Here is a 25,939-nt window from a genome sequence, read left to right as displayed (position 1 = left end):
TAGAAAAAAATAATTGACCACTATGAAGAAGAAGAAAGAGTTATAGAAAACAAATGGCGATTCAAGCAGCATCTTGTCAGCCAGCTCTCTAAACAGCTCTAATCTAAACAATTTGGTGGCAAAACCCCCTCACCTGTCCGTTTCACGGTGTCGAACGGTACAATTCTAGTCCTGGATCTGGCTCGGTTTTTCAGCAACGCACGGTACAGCTTCAGACAACCAATTGTTATTGTAAGTTGTTACTTTACCACGCCCCCCCCTCTCTCTCTCTCGCTCCCCCCCCCCCACCTCTCTACCGCTCGGCGTCCATCCCTGACGGCAGCAGTACATCCTGCGTCCTATAGGCTAATCAGGTCACAGCTTCACCTCAATCTCAGCATCCTCCTCCTCCTCCTCTTTCCTGATCCGAAGAGGACGTAGGGCTACGTGTTTTTTATCCGCTATCATGGTGGGGATGATGGATCTAGGGCGCCTCCTCGTCCCGCTGCTGATGCTGACGGGGTCCACCCTCCAGACCGACGCGAAGAGCGGAAAAGAGGCGGAGAGGACGGGGAATTTCATGGAAGACGAGCAGTGGCTGGCCACCATTTCACAGTACAGCCGGAAGATCAAGCACTGGAACCGCTTCAGAGACGTAAGTCGGTCCGTGTTGATGGAGAGACCCGCCGTAATGCGGTAAAGCTGTTTGTTTATGGGGAAACAGTTCGCGCCGTGCAGGTGGACCCCCCAGCCCCCACTGCACGCGCGCGCGCCTCAGGCACATTCCTGCAATAATCAAACACACTTTACCTGACATAAACACACTCGAACTATTACTGCAGCTAACAGACGGGGTAGCTATAACTGTGTTATTATTTTCACAGAGCACAGTGTACACGCTTCTTTTGCCAATTTCTTCGTTGCAGATTCTCGATAAGAGTAAGTGAAAAAAAAACCCAAAATAGCTACTTAATTTGCATTGATTGCGACAGACTGTGTGGTTTAGTTCGCAGCTGTCCCCGGAGACAGGTGACCGGGGTGATGCCTGGCTGCGAGGTGTACCGATACCGCAGGCCTTCCATCATAATCCAGGTGCTCATTTCACAATAGCTGCGAAACCAATTCAGATACGACACCTTTCCTCTTATCGATGCAAGGACCTCTCGACTGCTGAAAGCATCCAGTGGTTTACATTCACCCCCCCCCCCCCAGCAGCAGCAGCATTCCCACATACCGCGTTTAAAGTTGTTAATGTTGGCTACCTCGGCGTCTGTCTCCAGACAGGCATATGCAATTCTACCTAAATAGGTTTTGTTAAAGTAATGAAATGGGAACAGAGATGTGGTGATTGTTTTACTTATCCACACTGTGTCAGATTCAGTTGGATTGCAAGGACGGATTAAAGCCCATAGTGTAGGCAAGGTGATATGTTGCTCTTGCCATGATTGCATGGATGGAAATCTCCGTTAGAGTGAAATGATTATCAACGATCACGGCAGGGATTCAGACAACAGTGCAGTTGGATTATATTCCATGTTAGACCCACTAATTGAGCTTTAATTGATTTTAGTAGTCTCTAAGGAGCAGGCCGGTATTGGATTTAAAATTAGAGCAAATGGCTTCAGCTGTAACGTCCATGTGAAAGCGCTGCCATATCACCTCAAGAGGAGGAAAAAGACGCACTGTAGTGCACATCCCATAAAGGCTGCGCTGTCGTCGTTGATTAGTATTTGAGGCCTCTGTGAAACGTATGGATGTCCCTGAAGAAAAGGCAAATGCATATGAAAATGATCAGCCGTCATCCCAGCTTCGTCCTCCTGGGCAGGGATTAACTATATATCTGCTTCGTTGGTTATTAGAAGAGCGTGTTCTCTGGAACTGCATTCAGGAAAGTAATAAAACTGTAGGCATGAAAAGATTAAGTAAGAATTATAGCAGGATTATGACGGATAGGGCGCTGCACTGTCTTTACAAGAGCACTAGCTTTGATTGAGGATGCTGGTTGGAGCCTCACTCTGAAATAACGTATTGACCTGCTGCTCACAAACTGTCTTGCAGGTCTGGACAGAAACGAAATTGCAGATTGTCTCGTGTCTTATCATCTGAAAACACCACTCTCACTCGTAAACACACACACACACACACACACACACTTGGGACACATGTACGCACCCACGCACGTACGTAATGTTGGAGTACGTGGAGCATAACAACATTCCTCCACCCCCTGCTATCACACACTATATATATATATATATATATATATACACTACCGTTCAAAAGTTTGGGATCACCCAAACAATTTTGTGTTTTCCATGAAAAGTCACACTTATTCACCACCATATGTTGTGAAATGAATAGAAAATAGAGTCAAGACATTGACAAGGTTAGAAATAATGATTTGTATTTGAAATAAGATTTTTTTTACATCAAACTTTGCTTTCGTCAAAGAATCCTCCATTTGCAGCAATTACAGCATTGCAGACCTTTGGCATTCTAGCTGTTAATTTGTTGAGGTAATCTGGAGAAATTGCACCCCACGCTTCCAGAAGCAGCTCCCACAAGTTGGATTGGTTGGATGGGCACTTCTTTGAGCAGATTGAGTTTCTGGAGCATCACATTTGTGGGGTCAATTAAATGCTCAAAATGGCCAGAAAAAGAGAACTTTCATCTGAAACTCGACAGTCTATTCTTGTTCTTAGAAATGAAGGCTATTCCATGCGAGAAATTGCTAAGAAATTGAAGATTTCCTACACCGGTGTGTACTACTCCCTTCAGAGGACAGCACAAACAGGCTCTCACCAGAGTAGAAAAAGAAGTGGGAGGCCGCGTTGCACAACTGAGCAAGAAGATAAGTACATTAGAGTCTCTAGTTTGAGAAACAGACGCCTCACAGGTCCCCAACTGGCATCTTCATTAAATAGTACCTGTTAGAGCCTGTTTGTGCTGTCCTCTGAAGGGAGTAGTACACACCGGTGTAGGAAATCTTCAATTTCTTAGCAATTTCTCGCATGGAATAGCCTTCATTTCTAAGAATAAGAATAGACTGTCGAGTTTCAGATGAAAGTTCTCTTTTTCTGGCCATTTTGAGCGTTTAATTGACCCCACAAATGTGATGCTCCAGAAACTCAATCTGCTCAAAGAAGTGCCCATCCAACCAATCCAACTTGTGGGAGCTGCTTCTGGAAGCGTGGGGTGCAATTTCTCCAGATTACCTCAACAAATTAACAGCTAGAATGCCAAAGGTCTGCAATGCTGTAATTGCTGCAAATGGAGGATTCTTTGACGAAAGCAAAGTTTGATGTAAAAAAAATCTTATTTCAAATAAAAATCATTATTTCTAACCTTGTCAATGTCTTGACTCTATTTTCTATTCATTTCACAACATATGGTGGTGAATAAGTGTGACTTTTCATGGAAAACACGAAATTGTTTGGGTGATCCCAAACTTTTGAACGGTAGTGTATATATATATATATATATATATATATGTGTGTGTGTGTGTGTGTGTGTTATCCCCAAGAAAGTCGGCCTCTTTACATTGCTGCAGGGTTTGCCGTTATCGAAATGTCAGATGCTTAGTTTTGTTTTAATTTAATGTTAAATCAAGGTTACCGTGAAAGAAAGAAGGGCCCCCTCATATCTTCATAAGAAATCTATCTCTTTCATGGTCACTATTCCCAGAAGTAGTCCTACTTGTGTGTGTGTGTGTGTGTGTGTTTATCGAGACTGAGAGAGAAAGCGAGAGTGAGGGAATATTTATAGGAGCTGCGCTGTTGCGTAGGTGTGATTTTGTTTAATGATTCACACTAATGTGTGTGCGTATGTTTTATGGGGAGGCTATGGGAAAGGGCAGGAATGGCGGTCTCTGTGGTTATGATGATGACAGCGGAAACATCAGAGAGGCGCATCATTGAGCCTCCCGGAGGCCCATCGCCAACAGAAACCGCTTTGATTTCAGCCTGCTGCCGTAGCAACAGCAGACTCCCTGTTAGAGTAAAACCTATGGACGGGGGAATGTGGTTTTTTTACAGGGAGTTTGATAACTCTTCCTTATCTGACCCACGGCTGTAAAGGGAAAATGACGCCACAGTCTTTGCGAGGCCCTTTTTCAGATCATCCCAGTTGCATAGCCATTTTGACGTGATGTAAACGAGCTGCAGCCAGCTGAAATGGATGTTGGTGATGTGAGTGATTAGCTTTGGCAGATCACAGACTCCAGACTTCTTGCTGAAAGGTCTTGATATTTGCACTTTCCTATTTGCATCCCGTCCCCTCTCCAAATAACATTTGTGTCCCAGGCCAGTTCCTCTTCATGTAGCCTGATCCCCCGTCTCATCGGCCATACTTCGTTGTTTTCTTTTGGACTGAGAAGAGCACTCGAGGCAAAATTAGGAAATAATCAAGGCAGCACTGTGTCTGGACTAATTTCGTTAATGCATAAAGGATTGCTCATGACACGGTCTTAAGTATTCATATTTTAAAAAAAAAACAAACTATGTTGACTTGAACAGTCCTTTGAGAGCAAAATATTCAATATTAATGCAACGCAGGAAAGCAATAATCAACGCTGCGTAACATAAAAGGCAAGATCTTTCTTTCCTCCCTTTGTGCCTTCCTACAGAAGCAACAGAGAATATGAATAATTTATTTTTTTCTCTTCACTTACCAAATATAAAATCCAGGATGTGGTAGAGATGCGTTTGCACCAGGATAAAAGCCCTCCACTTACCGTGAAAATAGATTCCACACTTCAGTTCAATCCATTTTACAGTAAGACGAGGCGATTATATATAACAGTAACAGTCAACAAATAATAGAATTGAATATGCCAAATCCTTTAATCTGACAGGTGCACTCAGGATTTCATTCCATTAATGCACCAAATTCAGAAAACAGCGAAAGCTAGGTAAACACAGTAATTGTTATTGAACTGAATATTGTCATTGAAATGCACTTTTAATTTACAGCTGTATTTTCTTGATTATCAAGAAAATATGTATGTTTTCTTAGCTCAGTGTCTGTCAGATAAGTGTTTTCCATTTGTTATAGGTTTGTGTGCGTGTGAGTGGGGGGGGGAGGGCGAGAGAGACAGAGACGAGAGAGAGAGAGAATGAAAGAAACAGAAACACAGAGACGATGAAAGGGGAGGATTCTGCCTCTTTTGTCATCTTGAAGAGGTTACTTGGATGGTACCTTTTCCAATATGATTCCTAACGATGTTACTACAAGGTTAAAAATTATGACTGGATCCCTCAAATGTATGAATATATAAGAATGAGGGACAACAGATTACATAATCAGACAGAAAATTGACATTTTTCTCTTTCTTTCTTTTTTAATTGTACATATCTGATAATGAAAACAGCCCATTTATAGCCCCTTAAGAGCTGATGTTCACTTTTGAATCAATAGTATAGAGCTGGCATTGTATGAAATTGGCTCAGTGGTCTCATTCTTGTCTGTTCTTACAGATACAGGTCAAGTGTGACCTAGAAATTCAGAGACTCGGTCACAGAGATGAGACTGGGATCACCTCACCAATCAAGACACAGTCTTTCTTCATTTGGATAGGAAATTAAGTGACTTGGGACTGCAGCATGTTATGCATAATGTATCCCATTGGCTATGACTACCAAAGCCAAATCAACATCGTGTTTACATAGTGAATAAATACAATGTTTATTCTTTGATGTTATCCTTTATCTTTTGCAAAACTTCCTGTTAAAAAAGAGGTAATATCAGTGAAAACCTAATTTAAAATTAGTCTTATGTTTGAAATGACGCTATACTTGAATACTTTTGCTCCTAGCTGTCATCGGTACCACAACGCTGGTGAGTTCGTCAAAGCTACATCATTCATGGCATCATAAAGGCAGCTAAATTGGTAAAAGGGTACGGCAGTTATTTAGTGATTTTTGTTCCTGATGCATAAATCTAATTTTCACCACTTTTCCCCCTTCACCCCCTCCTACTTTTAAAGCGCAGGTGCCGCAGTCCTCATGGCAGGCTGGCTCTGTCCCTGTCTGCACCTGTTCTTCCTTTGCTTCATTTTTAATGAACAGAAAACTTTCCGTGCCAGCTCACAAACAGCACCTCCCATCCCAAGTCAAAACCAGAAGATTTAATATGCGGGGGAGTACAGATACTCGCAGCAGTTTCAGGCCACTCTCATTACAGCATGATACACTGATGAGCCAAACCTTTATGACCACCTGCCTAATATGCTATTGGTCCTCCATGTACCACTAAAACAGCGCCAACCCGCCGAGGCATGGATTCTACAAGAGCCCTGAAGGTATCCTGTGGTATCTGGCACACACAAAAAAAAATAGCAGCAGATCCTTCAATTCCTGTAAGTTGTGAGGTGGGGCCTCCATGGAGCACATCCCACAGATGCTCAATCGGATTGAGAGCTGGAGAATCTGGAGGCCAGGGCAACACCATGAACACATCATCATGCTCCTCAAACCATTCCTGAACAATATGTACAGTGTGGCAGGGCGCATTATCCTGCTGAAAGAGGCCACTTCCATCAGGGAATACCATTTCAATGATGGGGTGTGCCTGGTCAGCAACAATGTTTAGGTAGGTAGCATGTGTCAAATTGATGTCCTTATGAGTGGCCGGACCCAGGGTTTCCCAGCAGAACATTTCCCAGAGCATCACACTCCCTCTCCTGGCTTGTCATCTTCCCACAATGCATCCTGGTGTCATCACTTCCCCAGGTAAACGATGCACACATACGCGGCCATCCAGGTGATCTTAAAGAAGAACTTCTTCCACTGCTCCAAGGTCCAGTTCCCACCCTTGCATGTCCATTGTAGATGCTTTTGACGGTGGACAGGGGTCATCATGGGCACTCTGACCGGTCTGCGGCTACACAGCCCCATACGCAGCAGGGTACGATGTACTTTGTTATGACATATTCCTCCAGTAACCATCGCTAGAATTTTCTTTGATTTGTGCCACAGTAGACCTTCTGTCGGTTCAGACCAGATGGGATAGCCTTTGTTACCCTCATGCATCGATGAGCCTTAGGCACCCAACGCCCCATTGCCAGTTTGTGGTTTGTCCCTCCTTGGACGACTGTCAGTAGGTACTCACCACTGCTGACCGGGAGTAACCCACAAGCCTTGCCATTCCAGAGATGCTCTGACCCAGTAATCTGGCCATAAAAATTTTGCCCTTTTCAAAGTCGCTCAGGTCTTTACTTCTACCAATTTCTCCTGCATCCAACACATTGACTATGAGAACTGATTGTTTGCTCGCCATCTAATCTGCCCAGACCTTGACAGACTTGTGTGGAGATGATCAATGTTATTCAGTTCGCCTGTGAATGGTCATAATGTTTTGGCTCATCAGTGTATAATGTATTATTTCACCATAGCACAAAGCACCAATGAGCACTTGATATACAGGTTTGATCATATATCTACCCACCCTCCTAACCTGAATTGAGTCTAATGTTCCTCTTGGATTGGTTGTACTCCAATAAGATTGCAGGGTTTCATGTTTGTATTTATACCCCTTCTGTGCCCTTTCCTCTCAATCAGTTCACCGTCGCATATGGGAGCATAATTGGGGATAATGGCATTTATAACAGTGTAGCCAAATAATCCATTAAAGACTGTTCCAACTCAGGGAATGACTGAAGTATTATCACTGTCCCCAGCCCTTGGTCTCGCTGTGCTATCAAACAGCAGCTTGTCTGTCCTGCACATAAGCTCACTGCTCTCTGATGTTATAATAGACTGGTAGTGATGGAATAAGGTTACGACTAATGATATCATCCAACAGACACCCATTAGTTTATCTAGTCGCGTCTTATTTGGACATGCCCCTTTTCCTGTCTTGCTCTTCTCTGTGCATTGAAATGTCCACAGATTTCTTTTTATTTGCTGAGGCAGCAAAGGTCCAGAGCTCTATCCAGGGAGTGGAGGGAATGCGTCTTGATCAGCTCTGATGGTTTTGGGGGAAGGAGGCCTGTCTGTTCAGGGCTTAGTTGGACTGTGTTGTACAATGTAGTGCCTCAGCTGGCTACCAGAGGCATAGGTGGCCTGTGATTGAGCTGAGGGGGGGGGGGGGAGCCTTTCATCATAGCTTCCTTGCATGGCTACACCTGTTTCCCGGTGCGGTGCAATAGATAGCTGAAGGGCACAGGTGGCACGGAGAAAGATAAGGTTTGCTGGACAGCAATTTAAAAAGCAGTGAAAGGTATCAATGTCTTACGGGATACTACATTTAAATCTCTAAATCTCCAGATCTACATAGAGATGTGCATAAATGCATCTCAGAGCACACCGTTCGTGTGCGGCCGCTTGCAGTTACTGGTGCTGTAACTACATACTAGTTAATGGGGGTGGAGGAGATAATGGTATTTTAAACATTATTTTATTATTTCCATAACATTACCCCTTTAAACATTCCAGACTACACATGGCAACAAAAGAGCTGCCTTACAAAATTCAACATGCATCACTTCCCAAGGCTGGCATGTTAACGTCTTCACGCGGCTGCACAGAAATGGGGTTTTTGGGCAGCCGGGGCTTACAAGGACTTTGCTGCAGTGTGGCAGATGTGCACATCTCCAAAATCTCAGCAGTGCATTTACTGCGTCCGCTGTGTATCATTACCAGGAGAAGGACAATGTCAGGGCAAAAGGACTAAATCAGAGTAGGCATAACCCGATTGCAGTGTCAAGATTTATTAACACATGTAAACGGTGTAGTCTACTCAGAAGTGGCTTTCTGAAACTGAGGGTGTGAATGTAAGGAATCAGATTTGTTTAGATATTAAATAAATGCAGAGAATGCTTGCACGTCCATCGTGTCTTACAGACAACTACAGTAAACCGCAGATGTCTTTTGCTTGACAATCAATTGGGGGCAAAGCTGCGTAGGCACCCAAAGTGTTTCTACCTTTTCTTATTATTCTTCCTCGTCGTTTTTTTCTTCTTCTTCTAGCTAGACTGTCTATGGCAGCCCCTAGAACCGTATGGTAAAAGTTGTGAAATCTGGCACACTTACTGGGGACAATCCCATGATTCTTTTCAGCAAGTCAGTCCCTCGAGTGCTCTAGCGCCACCAACGGGTCAAAGTTGGAGATACGTTTACATGTAACTTTTGAACCGTATGCCCGATTTTCGAAAATCCTTGGATCAAGCCGAGTTCAGTGCCCCCTATGACGTCAATTTTCACCATATTGTAATTCAGAATCAGAATACTTTATTCATCCTCGACATATTGGATTAAAAAAAGACGTTTTGTCCAATTTTCAACAAATTTGCTGCAGGCGATTTTCAGACCAAACCTCATAAAAGTTATCAGATGGATTTTTGACTTTCAAAACCGTTTGACTGTTACATAGAAAATGCATTGACACAAAGAGGCAGCCATTTTGATTAACACACACACACACATAGAGGATGTAACGTCCTCAAGTCTCACCCTGTTCGGACAGGTGATTAAAGTGTTCGCCAACTTCTTGCGGGACTCACGATGTGACAATCCAAGCTGTGCAACGTATAGTTTTTTAAGATTCCAGCATCTGTTCGGATGGTACAAGCCCATAGAAAGTGCACTGACGAGCCCCACATGACGTGTCTTTGACAGTACAGCCTCAAGGAGCCAAGCCCTTTCCCGTGGGTGACCTGGGTTAAATTCCGCTATGAATATACTTTTTTGTTCTTACGGAGTAATGTAACACACGTGTAGCCTATACTTTATCAGTATTGATTAATTAACTACTTAAATGATAAAATTACAACAAAATAAAAATAAATTTGAAATTGCAGGAAAGAAGAGACGGACAATTTCTCTCATTGACCGCTACATGAACGCGTGCGTCCTTTATTCCTCTCTCCAAAATCCAACATGGCGCTGCCACAACCAATAGTCGTCGTAGCTCACCCTGTTAACCCGGAAACACTTTCTTGAAGCGACCAGAATCGATTATGGGGCATTATGACCATAGAGTCCGCTACAAAATAACATTTAAAGCTTGATTTTGACAGATCCTCCCACTCAAGGGCCTACATCACTGGATATGTTAAGACTCACTGAGCTCATCATCAGGTAAATATATGGATGGATTGCATTTATATATAAGGTATACATGTTTTTTAATCATAATTTCAAAAATTTTCACAGGCCACGAAGTTTTCCCAATCTTCACCAAACTTGGCACAGGTGATCTTCAGACCAAACCTCACAAAAGTCATCAGATGTATTTTTGATTTTCGAAACAGTTCATCCATTTTACAGCCAAATCAAAGGCAAACGACCCAAACAGGACTTGAACTCATATCCCCACCCAGTCTTTGGTCAGTTGACATAAAACTTGCAACCAGTGCTTACAGCTTCACTTTTAACATGATCAGACCAAATTGCCATGGTGTGCCCTGCTGGGCTGCTTGAACCCATCATCGCTGTTAGCAGCTATATTTATCTATCAATTTGAATCTCGAGTAAATAATTGCACAAATATATTTGTGAATTTAAATGATATTCCATCCATCCATTATCCAAACCGCTTATCCTGCTCTATTGAACAAATATATACTTCCATTGTATATTAAGTTTAGAATCTGCATTTGTGAATAACAAATCACGTGTTAATTGGCTCACTTTTATTTGTGGATTTTTGAGACAAATTTAGCAGTGAGTTCAAGTCGCCTAATCCACAAATGCATTTTTCAAGAGATATTCACTTTCAGCCAATCAGTCCCTGTTTCTGTGTCGGCTATCAGACTGCCAAATATTTTTCTTTTTCGCTCATTACAGAAACCAACTGACATCCAGGAATCTGCATCTAATGAGGTCTTTGTGGGACTCTGCCTACAATCCTCCTTTACTGTTGCAACATATCCTTGCCTACTGATCACCAAAAATGTAAAATTCTTGATGTCCTTCCCTGGTGTAGTTTACCTGAGGTAATTTTTCCAATGTGAAGTGCTTTCCTAAGTGCCATACTGCATAAGTGGCAAGTTGGCTCCTAGTGGGTTTAATCGCAACCCCCCCCCAAAAAAACCTAATTTGAAGCTCAGGGTTTGACAGTTGTATTTATTGTTGCATAACTAACTCTTCTGAAAAAGCACCGTGCCTCTTAAATTATGAGATTATGAGCTGCTTTTTGATCAAAGGCTTCCACTGAGACTGTATGGCATTACATTAACATGTTTAACGACAGGTCAAACAAATCCCCGCCAGTTTTCCTTTTAAAACTTAAAAAAACTTAGTGACCCTTCTTAAATGCTGCACAAATGTTAATTCCTCTGGCCTCAAGCCAGAGTGAGACACAGCCTATCTAAATATATCCACTTTTATAAGTAGCTCTTATGGGAACATAGAGGTCTTTACTGTGAACCTTTGCTTTGCTGAAAGTAATTGAACAATCCCACGTTGTGTCACTTTCTTGTGTGAGCGTAGCCTACCTTGCTATCTAGCTAGCTTACCATGCGCTGATGGTCGTGATGATAGGCTCGCTGTTTAAGAAAAAACTGTCAAGAGGGATTTTACTCAACAGCTCAGCCTCTTGTTGCTATTTTTTCTGTTTCTGCGCCCCGCTTTCACTTTATTTTGTAGACATCTACAAAATAAAGTGAAAAGACAGCAACCCTTAAAGGGGTAGTACACCTATTTTCTTGAAATTTCTGAGTATAAAACACATTGGCCTAGGATGATAGAACTGATTGCAATCAGGATAAATTTAACAGAAAATGAGATGCATTACGTGGCCGTTTTGAGAGAGAAAATCTTAAGTTGTGTTTTTTTTCTTATGTTTAGAGGGAAACTTAACCTTGCAAAGCCAGCCTAAATCTCACAAGCTCAGTTTTCACCATGCAAGATATAGTCTGAAAGACATCCATCAAGAATCAGTTACAGCCCAGTAGCTGGACTAATCCTCAACTATGGGAAGTTTAAACAGTAAATGGACTGCATTTATATAGTGCTTTTCTAGTCTACCAACCACTCAAAGCGCTTTTTTACAATGTATGCCTCACATTCACCCATTCACACACATTCATACACTGATGGAGGAGGCTGCCATGCAAAGCATCAACCTGCTCATCAGGAGCAGTTAGAGGTTCAGTGTCTTGCTCAATGACACTTTGACACACTCTCTAGAGGAGCCGGGGATCAAACCAGGAACCTTCTGATTACTAGATGACCCACTCTATCGCCTGAGCCACTCCGCCTTCAAGATTTAGATGATGGTTTAGATGATGACAACAACAAGCAATTTAACAAGTTGTACGTTTACATTTTTCTCATTTGCTGCCTTCTTTGACTCCGTTAGCTTGCTCTGTAAACTACCTTCTTATATGGAAATTTACTCAACAAAGACTGCAAGAGTCATATACAGTCATAATAACTAGCTTCATCAGCTGACTTGCTAGCAATAGTGGGCTCACTACTAGCAGACCAGTGTATGGTTTATGCCCATTGGCGATGCCCCTAATACGAATTAGTTTCTATTTAGCCTTTCCAGAACACGAGTGAAGCGAAATGTGTGGGCTGGCTTTGCAAGGCTGGAGAAAATGGATGTTGAAACCAGCTCTGTCCAAGATGGTGAGACCCATGTGATGTTGGTGACGTGTGGGGTGGGGGTCCAGCGCGTTATGCCAATACAATGTGAGCTGAGCAGAAAGGCGACACATCAAAGTTAGCCCACTAAACTGTCAGCGTAGACTTGTGGGAAGCTGGGACGTGGTGTATTGCTACAACACTGGCACCTTAAGTCTAACCCACACCATCACCTCCTCTGCTTCTCCTCTTCATCTGGGCGGCATAGCACAGGGAGTAGAGTGGGTCGTCTAGTAATGTGAAGGTTGTTGGTTTGATCGCCGGGTCCTCCAGAGAGCGTGTCAAAGTGTCCTTGAGTAAGGCATTGAACTGCTAACTGCTCTTGATGAGCAGGTTGGTGCCTTGCATGGCAGCCTCCACCATCAGTGTATGAATGTGTGTGAATGGGGCAGTGTGAGGCATACATTGTAAAGCACTTTGAGTGGTCAGGAGACTGGAAAAGCACTATGTAAAGGCAGTCAATTTACCGTTTTGCATGTCTGGGTATTCAGTATCAATGGATATTCAGTTCATTGATTAAGCTACATTTTCAATATGTTGTTTTGGTAACATTAATAGCTTGATTTTTTTGCAGATTATACCTATTTTAAATGCATTCTTTTATTAGTTTGATTAATTATTTTGATTGAATAGTCTTAGTCTATATAAAACTCTTACATGATGAGAATGAAAACATAGGCCTACATCTGAAAACAATCTCAATTTAGGTCTCAGTTTAATGGAGTGGAAGAGCGCTGACGTGTATGTTGGCCATTGACATTTGAAACTTTGCAATTTTTTTGCATGGATGAAGCCATCTGACAATGCGGTGCCGCTCTGCAGCTACTGGAACAGCTTTCATTGATTGTAAGGGGTTGAAAAGGCAACGGTCAACACAACGCTTATCAAACGTAATGCTTAATGGCTTCAGTGGAGCTTGGGGGTAAAAAATGGATGAATGTGATTGATGAGTAGGCCCAGTGACTATTGTTTATAAGCTTTCATTGTAAAATTGGAAAGTTGGGGAAAAAATGGAACGGTTACTATATTTGTATGGTTACTGAGTTCTTAACCCCCGTGTTGTGTTGGGGGGTTGACCCAAGCTGCCTTTGATGATACAAATGTAAAACGTATTTAAAAAATACCCAATATATCTTATCTTCACCTTAATCATTAATAATGCTAACAATTTTGACGGTTAATAGTTAATCAAAATGGATCACTGCGACCCGACCAGAACACAAGGATTAAACTCTTGTTTATTTTTTATTTTTTTACTTTTGCCATGACACAGCTATTTGGCTACATAAAGGCATCCTAGGAGTGTCCGGGTGGCGTGGCGGTCTATTCCATGGCCTACCAACACGGGGATCGCCAGTTCGAATCCCCGTGTTACCTCCGGCTTGGTCAGGCGTCCCTACAGACACAATTGGCCGTGTCTGCGAGTGGGAAGCCGGATGTGGGTATGTGTCCTGGTCGCTGCACTAGAGCCTCCTCTGGTCGGTCGGGGCGCCTGTTCAGGGGGGAGGGGGAACTGGGGGAATAGCGTGATCCTCCCACACGCTACGTCCCCCTGGTGAAACTCCTCACTGTCAGGTGAAAAGAAGCAGCTGGCGACTCCATCAGAGGAGGCATGTGGTAGTCTGCGGCCCTCGCTGAACTTGGTGTTTTCAGGGAAATGTGAAGGTTGTCGTTCTTCTGTAACAGATCTCATGTGAGTTACTGTTTCATTATACTCTGGAAAAGCCCATACGGCACTATGGTAGAGAGTGTATTAATAGACAGTGACTGGACATGGCAGTGCACTGAGTCTTTCTGGATTTTTAATAGCCATGTATCTACATCGTTGTGTGTGTGTGTGTGTGTGCGCGTGTGCGTGTGTGTTGCAAAGTAGAGGAAGGCAATAACAAGACAACATAAGAACAAACACTGTTCACCAATTTCAATTATAAATTTCAAACTAGACCATTTTTTGTGATGTAACCAAGGAAATGGAACAGGCAATGCCACCGCAGTGCCCTCGAAGTTCAGTTTTTAATGAGACTGTTAGCCTTTTTTCCCTCTCCTTTGCTGTTACAGTATGGCAGATGTAATTGATTAAAAACTGCCTAGCATATTGCACTCAGTCCTTCCTCCCCTTGTGACAGATGCATTAAATTACTGTTTCCTCCCACGCTGATCATGCAACATGTTGCTCCTGTTCAGATCTAGCAGGAAAGGTGCAATATGATGCAGATACGATTTAAATTCTTTCTTCATGCAAAACCTGTTCCTTCAAAGGTGGAATTTGAAAGCTCGCGGCTCAGTAACCCATGTAATTGAAAAGCACGGTTTAGAAAAAGACTTTCACTTGGTTATTTCTCTTTTTTCTCTCGCATTGCATTTGCATTGTCAAAGCTCCCTCTCTCTCTCTCTCTCTCTCTCTCTCTCTCTCTCTCTCTCTCGCACACGTTCTTCACTATAGTTTGTCTTTCCACCCTCCTTCTGTCCATGTCTCTGAGTCAGACTCACCCAGGAGGTACACCCACCCCACTTTCATCTTAAGCTTTGTTGGCCAAGTTGTCTCGCATGAGGCCTGCTCTGGACCCCCTCCTGCCAGAGAAGCAGAGCAGATTGCTGCTAATGCTGCAGCATTTGATGTTCTGCCTTTGCTCTGCAACCTGCAGCCTCTACTTGAACTCCTGCGTGCATAAAAACGAGCGGAGCTGCCTTTTGTATGTCCAAAGATAAGAGGAATATGTCTGAGAATGGTATTTTGGGAGCTATATGTAATATTGTAGGGATTACGTAGGGACAGTAGAGTATGTAGGCTAGTGATTAGAGAGGCTAGTGTTCTGTCTGAGTGCTCTTGAGCAAGACCCTGAATGCCTATTCACTCAGGGGTAAATCAGTCTTGATTTGGGAAACAGCTAAATTGAACCCGCAGCGAAACAAATTCAAACTACATTCACCTCTAATGATTTTATGATAGTACAAGTTGTATTCTGCTGAATGACGGAGAGACAGAAAGACTGATAGATAGATAGATGGATGAACACAGGGACAGATGTGATCAGAACTCAATATCTACAATTTAACAAGTGGTGCATCAAGAAACTGACCAGCATTTCTAGATTCTTTTCTGCTACTTTATTCAAATTGTGATTAAGTGATTTGCAAGTGATTTGTAAGTAAGTCAGGAGACCACTGTTGATGAACAAAAGGCAGTATTGATCCCCTCTGGGCGTTAGGAATGACCAACAGTCATGTATAGTGAACACGCACGTGCGCGCACGTGTGTGTGGGGGGGTATCATGTTTTTAGGCAAAATGATTTTCTGACTACCCAAAGCTGCTTTAAGGCATTGTTTCAATTTAAGAACATTTTCACTTTTCAGCATGCGTCCCTCAGTAGAAGCTTAGGAGTAGAGAGTGTCCAACACTGTAATACCAGTAAGAGGTTATATTATAGCAAAAATGAAAAAGCTGCAGGTAGCATACAATCATGCATTCAGAATCTTGCTCAAGCTTCCAAGGTGGACAAGTGCAAGTCATCTTTTTGTGACTAGTAATGTTCCCACTTTTCATGCTGTGTTGAGGATTTTATGTACAAATTTATGTGTCGATTAATTGATTCCAAGAATGTAATTATAATGCTCTTAACTGAGCCTACACAAAGTGACACAAGGTACTCCTCTTGTTTCTGGAAAGACTGGAATCATTGTGGACTTGTGAACTGCTGTTTTAGCTATATTTTTGTGTTGTTTTTTTTTTTTTTTATATGGACCCATGTGTCCAAATAAAGTAAGATTTGATTTGATTGTAGCAATGTAGAGTTAATTCATCTGTCCTCTGTACCCACTTAATCTAGTTCAGCGTTGTGGGTGGGGGGGGGGTCTAGAGCCTATCCCAGCAAGCACTGGGTGCAAGGTGGGAGCATATCCTGAACAAGGCAGCAGTCAGCCGTGGGACACGCAGACAAATTTGCCCTCACATTCACACCACTGGGCAATTTAGAGCATCAAATTCACTGTGGAGTAAACCTATTTAGGCATGGAGAGAGGATGCAAACTCCACACACAACAACCCAGTACTCTGTTGCTGTGAGGCAACAGTGCTAACCGCAAAGCCAACAAGCCACTTCCAATGTTAAGCTGCCCACCAAACATGCAAGCTAACATGTTTTCATGACATGCTGACAATGAAAAGAAGAGATTTAACACTGCCCACCTCAGATGTCAGCTTTGACTGTTTTTTTTTTAGAACATGGTAATGTCCATATATCTTACAGGTTACTGTGAACAGCTTTCCTTAAATAACATATTTAGTCTTTTACTCCAACATTGGCTGGTCCCTGTTTTTAAAAGAAACGTAATCTTAGTAGACTAGAAAATAGCTAGGCCAAGTCAAAGTAGGTATTTGCAGTCTCAGGGTTATTGGAACATAGTGTAATCTGATAGTGGGCTGATTTTTATGTCTGCATGTGCACATCTGACTGAAGTCAGTGGTTCTTTGGTTGGGGATGTTTCATCCTGAAGAGAGAAGGACTTGTGGAGAACCTTCATTGGTAGAAGTCCAGGGATCTGCTTTCCTTGAATAGGTACTATGACAAGGATGCCAGTTAAGTAGTAAATATGTGACAGGGGGTGTGATTTTTAGTTTGGAGACAGGTAGAATTACGTGTGGCTCATCTGGACAATAAGAAATACCCGTGCACAATAAACCGCTGCCTATTTAGAGGCTCTGCCAATTTTCATTGAGCACAAACAATAGCTCATTCAAAACCCAGCAGTCAGTGAAACAATTCCCTTTTCAGAGGTAGTCCATTGTGTTTATTTCCTTTGCAGAGTCAATAGGCCAACCATTTGTTTGAAATAAACATATATTTTTTTCTTTGTTGTTTAATCATATTGGCAGCTGATGAGTGTGTGACCCACGAAACAAGCTTGTTCTGAAATATGTTAGTTTTTTTCCTACATCTATCTTAATATTGCGCTCCTCATTTGTTGAGCTCTTTTATCTACACTATTGATGGTTTCCAGAAAAAAACGCCCCCCCTCGCTCTCTCTCTCTCTATATATATATAATAAATCTAGTGATTCGAATAAATACTTTATGAGACAGTACAAGCCTGTTTCATGCCATAAGCATTTTGCTCCTTATTTGTAGAGCACTTTCCCTACCGTTGAGTGTTTCTTTTAACAAAGTTATATATATAATAGCCCCTCTCCAGGGGTCTGCTGTTACACTAGCATTCCATCAATTCCAGTTTCTCGGCCCTTGTCCATGAACGTTTTGTTCCAGTAGTCCATTTCTCATCAGGTTGCCCTGGTTTCCCAACACCTGATGCAGACCTTGTTCACCCGCGACACGTCCGAGCCAGTATGAATATTCGTGTTACTCTCACTCATAGGTATACTCCTAATGGTATACAAGCCAGGTCACTGTCTTATATACCATTAGGAGTCTATGCCATGGACTCTTGCTGGATACATGTCCCAACCGGGGTTTGAACCCCCAATCTCCAGCAAGGAAAGCTGTTGTTCTTACCAACTGAGCTATCCAGCTGGGGAATTGGGGAATGCTAGCTGGAAAAGTGTACACTGTACAGGAATATCTATCTGTACTGAATACAGACTGGAAGTCCCCAAGTCCAAATGGCAGACACTGCCAAAGGTGGTTGAGAATGGCAGGGCCAAGATCCTGTGGGACTTCAAGTTCCAAACTGACAAGCAGGTGCTGTACCCAACCAGATATTGCGGTGGTCGGCAGCAGTAGTGATTGATGTAGCAATCCCGAGCGATTGTAACATCAGGAAGAAATAGCATGAGAAGCTTGAGAAATACCCAGGGCTGAGGGGAGAACTAGATCAGATGTGGAAGGTGAAATCCACAGTAATCCCAGTGGTAATAGGAGCACTTGGAGCTGTAATACCCACCCCCCCCCCCAAACTGGGACAGTGGCTCCAGCAGATTCCAGCAACAACATCTGAGGTCTCTGTGCAGAAGAGTACAGTCCTAGGAACAACTAACATACTGCATAGAACCCTCAAACTCCCAGGCCTTTGGTAGAGGACCCAAGCTTGAGGAAGACACACGCCACCTGAAAAAAGGGTGAGAGTGAGATTTTTATATATATATGATGAGACTCTGTGATGAGAATCCCCCGACAAATTAGTATGTGGAAACAGGAAGTTTCTCAATGACTGTCTGTCATTTTGGTGCTTAAAAGTCAGATTGTTTTTTTTTTTAAATTTATTCTTTATTATTAAGTTTGACTAATCATTCACACAATTGAAATAACAACAAAGACTCGATTTTCAAAGCCTCGATTTTTCTACGACTTGCAGGCGGTAGTTATTTTTTATTATCATTATTAATTTAATTATCTAATATTTATTCATGTTGTTTTATTTAGTTATGTATTTATATTTATTTGTTTATTCATTCATTATTGACAGACTAGCTGACTGAATGTGAAATCACGTTCACCGTGAAGTCGCTTTTATTTTGAAATCAATTCTTACATGCTCTTACCGTAATGCCTAGTATATATACGTACCACAAAACAACGCGGGGGGCTGGCTTCACCGCAGTCGCTAAACTGAGTGACGTCAATTCCCCGCCTGCTCTCTCAACCGCTTCAAAGTGTAAAACCACAGCACCTGCGGGAGACCTTATTATACACGCTTTAGTGTGTGGCATGGCTTCAAGTGATGTTATTTCACTGCTTGGTGCCAAATTTGTCATTACACTTTCCTTTTTTTTCTTCTTTTTTTTTACTCACTTTCTGTACACACGGGGAAGAGTTTTTCCCCGAATGCATTTTCTGTAACCTTTCCTTCATAAAATCATCGATTTTCAGTCGCAGGCCGCAGCAGCGGGAAGCTTTTCCCATCGGTCTTGGCAGAAATACAAATAAAGATAGGCTGCTAAATAATGCAGGAACAGGAACATCAATAAGGGAGACATGAGAGGCGTCAGATTAATGGCCAGGTCGTAAACTCTTGAGATCTTGCCGTGCTAATACGCGGCTCCATCAAGCCCAACAAGGTTAGCCGGTATTACGGACCATCATTCACGCGGCCCAATTGGAACAGCGAATTTATCAATTCCCGGCCCTCCGTGTTCGACACACGGTGCAGTTTACTGTACGGGACTTTAATTTTGCTGAGATTTGGGAGGAGAGAGAGACTTTTTTTACTTTGACTTTTTTTTTCAAAACAACTTTAATACTGTAACGTTCATGGATAAGTAGACACGTTGGTCCTTGACTAACGGGTCGGATTCTTTAGTCGACTGGTTAACGTTGTCGCTTGCGGAGTGGGAGATACGGGTTCGCGTCCCGGCTGTGGCGACGGTTCCCGGGCTGCCCCCCGAATTCGCTACAATACAATGTCAATTTCACAGCAGCTTTGAAACAAAGACTCATAGAAACAGACAGAAATACCATTACCTGAAAACATTGCTAAACGTTAATTCATCATCAATCACTGAACAAATGGCACCATTACAACACTCTTGATGTACAAAACACAACCATGCTATTCATTAATTAACGAGAGAGGCGAACACAGGGACTATTTCTTCACACAGTTTCCCTTCTATCTTGTTCTTTCTGGTGATATATAATGTCAGTTTGCCTTCGCCAGCAAGGAAGCCCATTTTGTTGCTTTTATTTTTTTTGTATCCTTTTCCAAAACTAAAAACAGTTAGACCACTTCATTAGAGGAGGCAAACAAACAATCTAAAACACCAAAAAGCTCCCTAAGTCTTCTGCAGTCTAAAAAACAATAAAAAAACACCAACCCACAGAAAGGACATTCATTAGAAACAGTGTGATTAATTAGAGATAAAAGAATTCACTGCAACAGCTCCATGTAATATTCTCCACTGTAAGTCACCTGTTGGCTTGTTTAAAGGCAGTTTGTAGAAGACTCTGCAAGCTGGCTTCACTCTATTGCTGATGCAAAGTTTTCCCCTCCAAACTATTGTAACGTGCACGGATAAATAGACTCGCTACTAGCGAGTCGGATCGGACCCTTTAGTCGACTGGTTAACGTAGTCGCCCGTGATGCGGGAGACCCAGGTTCGCGTCCCGGCTGTGGCGGTTCCCGGGCTCCGACTCCCGAATTCACTACATTGGTGTCAGAAGTGGGTTGGTGAGACCGTGAGGCCGTCGGAAGAGCGTGCGCCCAGAAGCGTGGGGGAGCTGACATGCTGAAGCGCCGAAGGAGAAGGAGGGGGTAGTGTAATGTGCACGGACAAGTAGACTTGCTAGCCCTTGGCTAACAGGTCGGACCATTTAGTCGACTGGTTAACGTAGTGGCCCGTAGTGCTGGGGACCCGGGTTCGTGTCCCGACTGCGGCGGTTCCCGAGCTGCCCCCCCTAATTTGCTACAGTATTTCAACTTATTTTTATTCAAAACTTTTACACAACATCTGTAGATTACTTTTCCTTTCACAGCATGCAGAGCTAAGTCTTTTCTCTGTTTGGCATCCAACAGTAAACCAGAACAACGTTCTAAATGTGGTGTGAGAGAGAGAGAGAGAGCGAGCGAGAGGCCTCATAGTTTGCAGAGCGGAGCGACGACGACATGTGGTGGGAGGTTAAAATGGTTGAGTGGAGCCCTTGCCACTGATACAAATATTTACCTCTATTAAATAGAACTGCGAGGGGCAGTGAGGTGGTCCCTGTCTGCCTTTATGAGGGGTATTTATTTCATGGGTTGTGTCAGGCTTTATTGCCTTTCAAGTGAGCTTTTTGGCAGACTCCCAGAGTGGGAGATGTTCGTGGTGCCGTGTGTTTTACTGTGTGTCATCAGTAAGGAGGCAGATTGTAATCTTTGAGTAACTCATACATTTTTTTTTTCCTTCCAGACACAGCAATGCACAAGAAGGCGTTATCCCTGTATTGTTTTGCAATTGATCTTTTCTATGATTATGTAACAGTGTAACGACCACAGATGTGTAGACTCACTAGCTAACGGGTCGGACCCTTTAGCTGACAGATAAATGCAGTCACCCGTCGTGCGGAGAACCCAGGTTCAATTCCTGGCTGCCCCCTGAATTCTCGCTACAATGGTGGCAGCTATGGGATGCATATGCGCTCAGATGCACGAGGGATCTGGTATGCTGAAGTGCGGGGACGCACTTCCAGAAGGGGGGGGGGTAGTGTAATGACGACGGATATGTAGACTCGCTAGCCTTTGGTTAACGGATCAATGTAGCAAGAATTCAGGGGGCAGCCGGGAACCACTAACCAGTCAACTAAAGGGTCCCTCCCGTTAGCCAAGGGCTAGCAAGTCCACACAGCCGTGGTCGTTAAACTGTTACAATTATATATCCATATAAATTTCAATGATTGTGTCCTATCTGGAAGCAAAGGGTGGTCACCTGACAATGTACATTTCAATCAGTAATGATTGATTGATTGATTGGTTGATTGATTGATTGATACAATGCTGTTTTGCTGTCGTTATTTTTATGTTGTTGTGCTACACTGGAATTAACATCAGGTCTCCTTTTTATAGTCCTAAAGTGAAAACTTAAAAAAAAAGTTATCAAATTTTGAGTGTGTCGCATATCAAGAAATGTATCTTAAAAGGCTGCATCTGAAATTGGTCTTTTCTACTTTGCTAACATCCAGTCTTTTTCTCTCCGCTGCTGCCATTTCACCAGGAGGTAGAGGTCAGTTTTGCATCTTTATAAAATCCCCTTAACTCCCTTTTGTGTGACTACTTGTCATTAATGACTCTTTCCCTCATCTTTTTGCCCTTCTTTATCTTTGTGTCTTTTATTGTCATCTTGCCTCAGTGTCTCTTTTAACTTGACCATTTTAATTAGAACGATTAATGTTCTAATTAAGTGGAAAAAAAGGGACAGAGCACTTGAAAGCCAGCTCATCCCAACACCATATGTCTCACATAGGCATTGAGTGCAGATTCTTTGGCTCATTTCCAGACAGAAGTACAGTCACAGTACATGGCCATCTGTCTCCAGTGAGACTCATTTACCTAATGAATCACACTGTAAGTCTCGAGTCCACATCATAATCATAGTGCAATGATATGTGCAATAACTCAATTCTCTTCTGTGACGGTGACAAAGTGTTCATATCTAATGCTTTCATCCGTGTCAAATGCACTGCACACCCTAGTTTTCTGCATTACAGCTGTGTCAAACGGCACCCGATTCAAAGAAATTGACAGTAAATTGTCTCTCATGTTTCTGCAGGATGACTATGTCCGTACTTGGGATGAAAATCAGGACTCAAATGAGAGTGAGTAAACCTCAGCTTGGCTAAATTATGCTTTCTCTTTGACAAGTGCATATATAAACTCTAACATTAGATCGTTTAGTAAGTGCAGACTGCAATTTCATTGATTTCATTTGTATTTTGATGGAAAGTTGATGTAGTTTTGGACAGGCAGATTAAGAGTTTTTTGCTTTGGTTTTGTTGCCCAGGGCTCCACACTAACGCAATGAAGCCAGAGAAAAAGTGATTGCTTGAAAGACAGGGTTTTGCTAGCTTGCAGCATGGATCATATAGAGAAAAGAGTAGAGTCATGGCCTGTGGCTGCACTGTGCAGCCCACCAGACCTTTATCAGTTCATTGTATCAGGCAATGCTGTGCATACTCCATATTCGTATTCTTGTGCTAGCTTCTGTCCACACTCACAGTGGTCTCTCAGTGAAAAGGTTAATAGATGTTAGCACTCTGTTGCAACTGCTTGACTGCATCCTATCTGCCTGCCCCAGGAGGTTTTAAGCTTTGGCTGGACACACACCCATCACCAATGCATCCTCCCCTCTATTTCCTTTCTAATGCATTTTAGCAGGGGCCTCATGGGCAGGCTCTGTCTGCAGCCTCCCCCATGTATCCTGCAGTGTCTCCAGCCTTAACTGGGCCTCTGACAGGTGAAGTCATGAAACGAAACTAAATCCTGACGGCTGTCACTTGATTTGCAGCTTAAATGAAGTTGCCCGAATGGCGAAGTCCATTAGTGCAATATTCGAAGGCTTCATGAAGGGCTAATTATGGCTTCCACTGAAGGGCCATAGAGAAAGGAACACGGGAGGTGAACAGGAGAGACAGGGATGGGAGCTAATATAGGATGATTTAGTATATGTAGTTTCTGACATCAACAATTTTCCTGTCAAGTGTATGTCTATTTAGTAATAAGGATAATTATGGACTGGGTGAAATAAGCAAGCTGAGAAAGGTTGATGGATGTAGAACACTTAGCACCTTGATAGATGCTGTAACTGCACAGAAGGCTGAGAAACCAAAGGAAGCTAGTTAAAAATACTCGTATCTGAGAAGATACACACATTACTACACAGAAATTCACAGTGGAAAATATCATAGAAAGAGCAGCCACCCATTAAACTACTAGCTACATGAACAAATTTATGAACTCGATAAATTCAGAATGAGTTGTGTTGCTCTATGTCATGAACTGACCTTCATCAAAGATGCTTGCTTTGTATTCTCATTTTAAATCTCTACTAAGTAATCAGTTTAATACATGCAATAAACCTAATCATATGTCATCCAAAGGAGTTGAATCAAGTGCAACTGAACTTGGTATATATCCGTGAAGACGTTTCGCCTCTCATCCAAGAGGCTTCCTCAGTTCGTGCCTTTCTGACTAGACGAAGCTAGTTTGACTGGCTGGTGATGAGACTCAGAAATTATCCTCTTGGAGTCATTGTCAGAGCTATAGATGTCCATGGCTCTTTGTGTCCCGATGCTTAAACATGAACTGAGGAAGCCTCTTGGATGAGAGGCGAAATGTCTTCACGGATATATACCAAGTCCAGTTGCACTCGATTCAACTCCTTTGGATAACCATGACCTGGATGAATGAGAACATTCACAGACATGTTGTGGAACTAATCATATGTCTTGAGACATGGAATGTGGGAGATAAAACGGTTTTTTATATTTTTCATGTATTTTGTTGTTTTCTATTGCGACAGGCATGGGCGTAAGTCCATGAATACTGGGATGGCATCCAGCGCTTCACCTGTGCCCCTGTCCATAGGGTTAGTGGTTGTGTCAGGAAGGGCATCCAATGTAAAATTTTGCCAAATCCTTATGCAGATTGATAAGACCATACCGGATAGGTTGAGGTTCACTACTGGATCGGTCAAGGCCCGGGTTAACAATGACCGCCGTTGGTGCTGTGCCTTCACAGGGTACCGATGGAAACTATGAAATCCGCCGTGGCGACCCCTGAGAAACAGTGAATAAGCTGAAAGAAGAAGATGTATTGTTGTTTTCTCCTGTACTCAGCTCAGAGGTTTGTTTTTAGACAGAGAAATAGTTCCTCTCCTATAATGCGAGCCCATCCTATACCTTATAAATATTCATCCTTGCAAAGACCTGCTGCAAAATTTAGCAGAAGAGCAGCCAGCCTAGTTACTGAACAATTTTTTTTTATTATTGAAAGTCTTTCTTGAGAGAGAGAGACAATGAGAGCGACAGAGAGAGAGAGAAAAGGGGAGAAGGGCTATACTACAACAGCTGGCTGGTATGGACATTCACCATGACTCTACCACTTTACTGTACATCTCTGCCTTTAGGTTTTTTTTCTCTTTCTTTTGCATTGCCTGCTATCTGATGAGCAGCCACAATAGTCATTATCCACTCTTCTTTATCTCACTGTCACTCAACATCGGGCCATCAGCAGCGTTGCCTGTAAATTACAGTGCAGTATCATTGCTTCTTCCCTTGGGGCTTGTGTAGTTGTGTTAGGTTACACAAAGTGATACTTTGATCAGTGAGAGGAAGCACATAGGCAACACTGACTGTCGGCATCAAAAATGATGTGAATAGCGGAAAAGGGTGGAGACATGTTCCTTCAGTTTAGATTCCCCACCAGGTTGTGTCTTGGGGTGGATGCACATCTATGAGGTTCACCTTTTATAATGAATTATTTATCATTCAGAAGCCTAGTGGCTGTTCAAACACCCAGCAGAGGCGCCAGGTCTGTTTTGTTTTTACAATTCATGCCGAATTCTTCCACCTGATGTTTGCATCTCATCTGATAGCATTGTTACTGCTTTGACATTTTTCATTTTCTTTTCAACATGGTCGTCTAACATGTGATAATCAGCCTCGAGGTTGGCAAGAATTGGGTAAAATCTGCACATGGAGGGCGTCCGGGTACCAACAGGGGGATCACCAGTTCAAATCCCTGTGTTACCTCCAGCTTGGTCGGGCATCCCTAAGGACACAATTGGCCGTGTCTGCAGGTGGGAAGCTGGATGTGGGTATGTGTCCTGGTCGCTGCTCTTGCACCTCCTCTGGTCGGTCAGGACACCTGTTCAGGGGGGGAACTGGGGGAATAGTGTGATCCTCCCACGCGCTACGTCTTCCTGGTGAAACGCCTCACTGTCAGGTGAAAAG

The 25,939-nt window shown here is 42.9% G+C and overlaps 1 protein-coding gene across 1 annotated transcript in view; it reads left to right on the top strand.

The window, feature by feature from the left end:
- The first annotated feature begins 293 nt into the window (after window positions 1-293).
- Window positions 294-25,939, top strand: part of spock2 (SPARC (osteonectin), cwcv and kazal like domains proteoglycan 2) — a 46,627-nt gene continuing 20,981 nt past the window's right edge. Inside the window, exons 1-3 of the mRNA XM_056292173.1 lie at window positions 294-634; window positions 22,204-22,212; window positions 22,759-22,804. Coding sequence (XP_056148148.1) covers window positions 446-634; window positions 22,204-22,212; window positions 22,759-22,804 — 244 coding nt within the window. The 5' untranslated portion in view covers window positions 294-445. The remainder of the gene's footprint in view (window positions 635-22,203; window positions 22,213-22,758; window positions 22,805-25,939) is intronic.

This window comes from Lampris incognitus, chromosome 13 (genome assembly GCF_029633865.1).
Source record: "Lampris incognitus isolate fLamInc1 chromosome 13, fLamInc1.hap2, whole genome shotgun sequence".
Taxonomy (NCBI): domain Eukaryota; kingdom Metazoa; phylum Chordata; class Actinopteri; order Lampriformes; family Lampridae; genus Lampris; species Lampris incognitus.
This window is presented reverse-complemented; position numbering and strand designations above follow the sequence as displayed.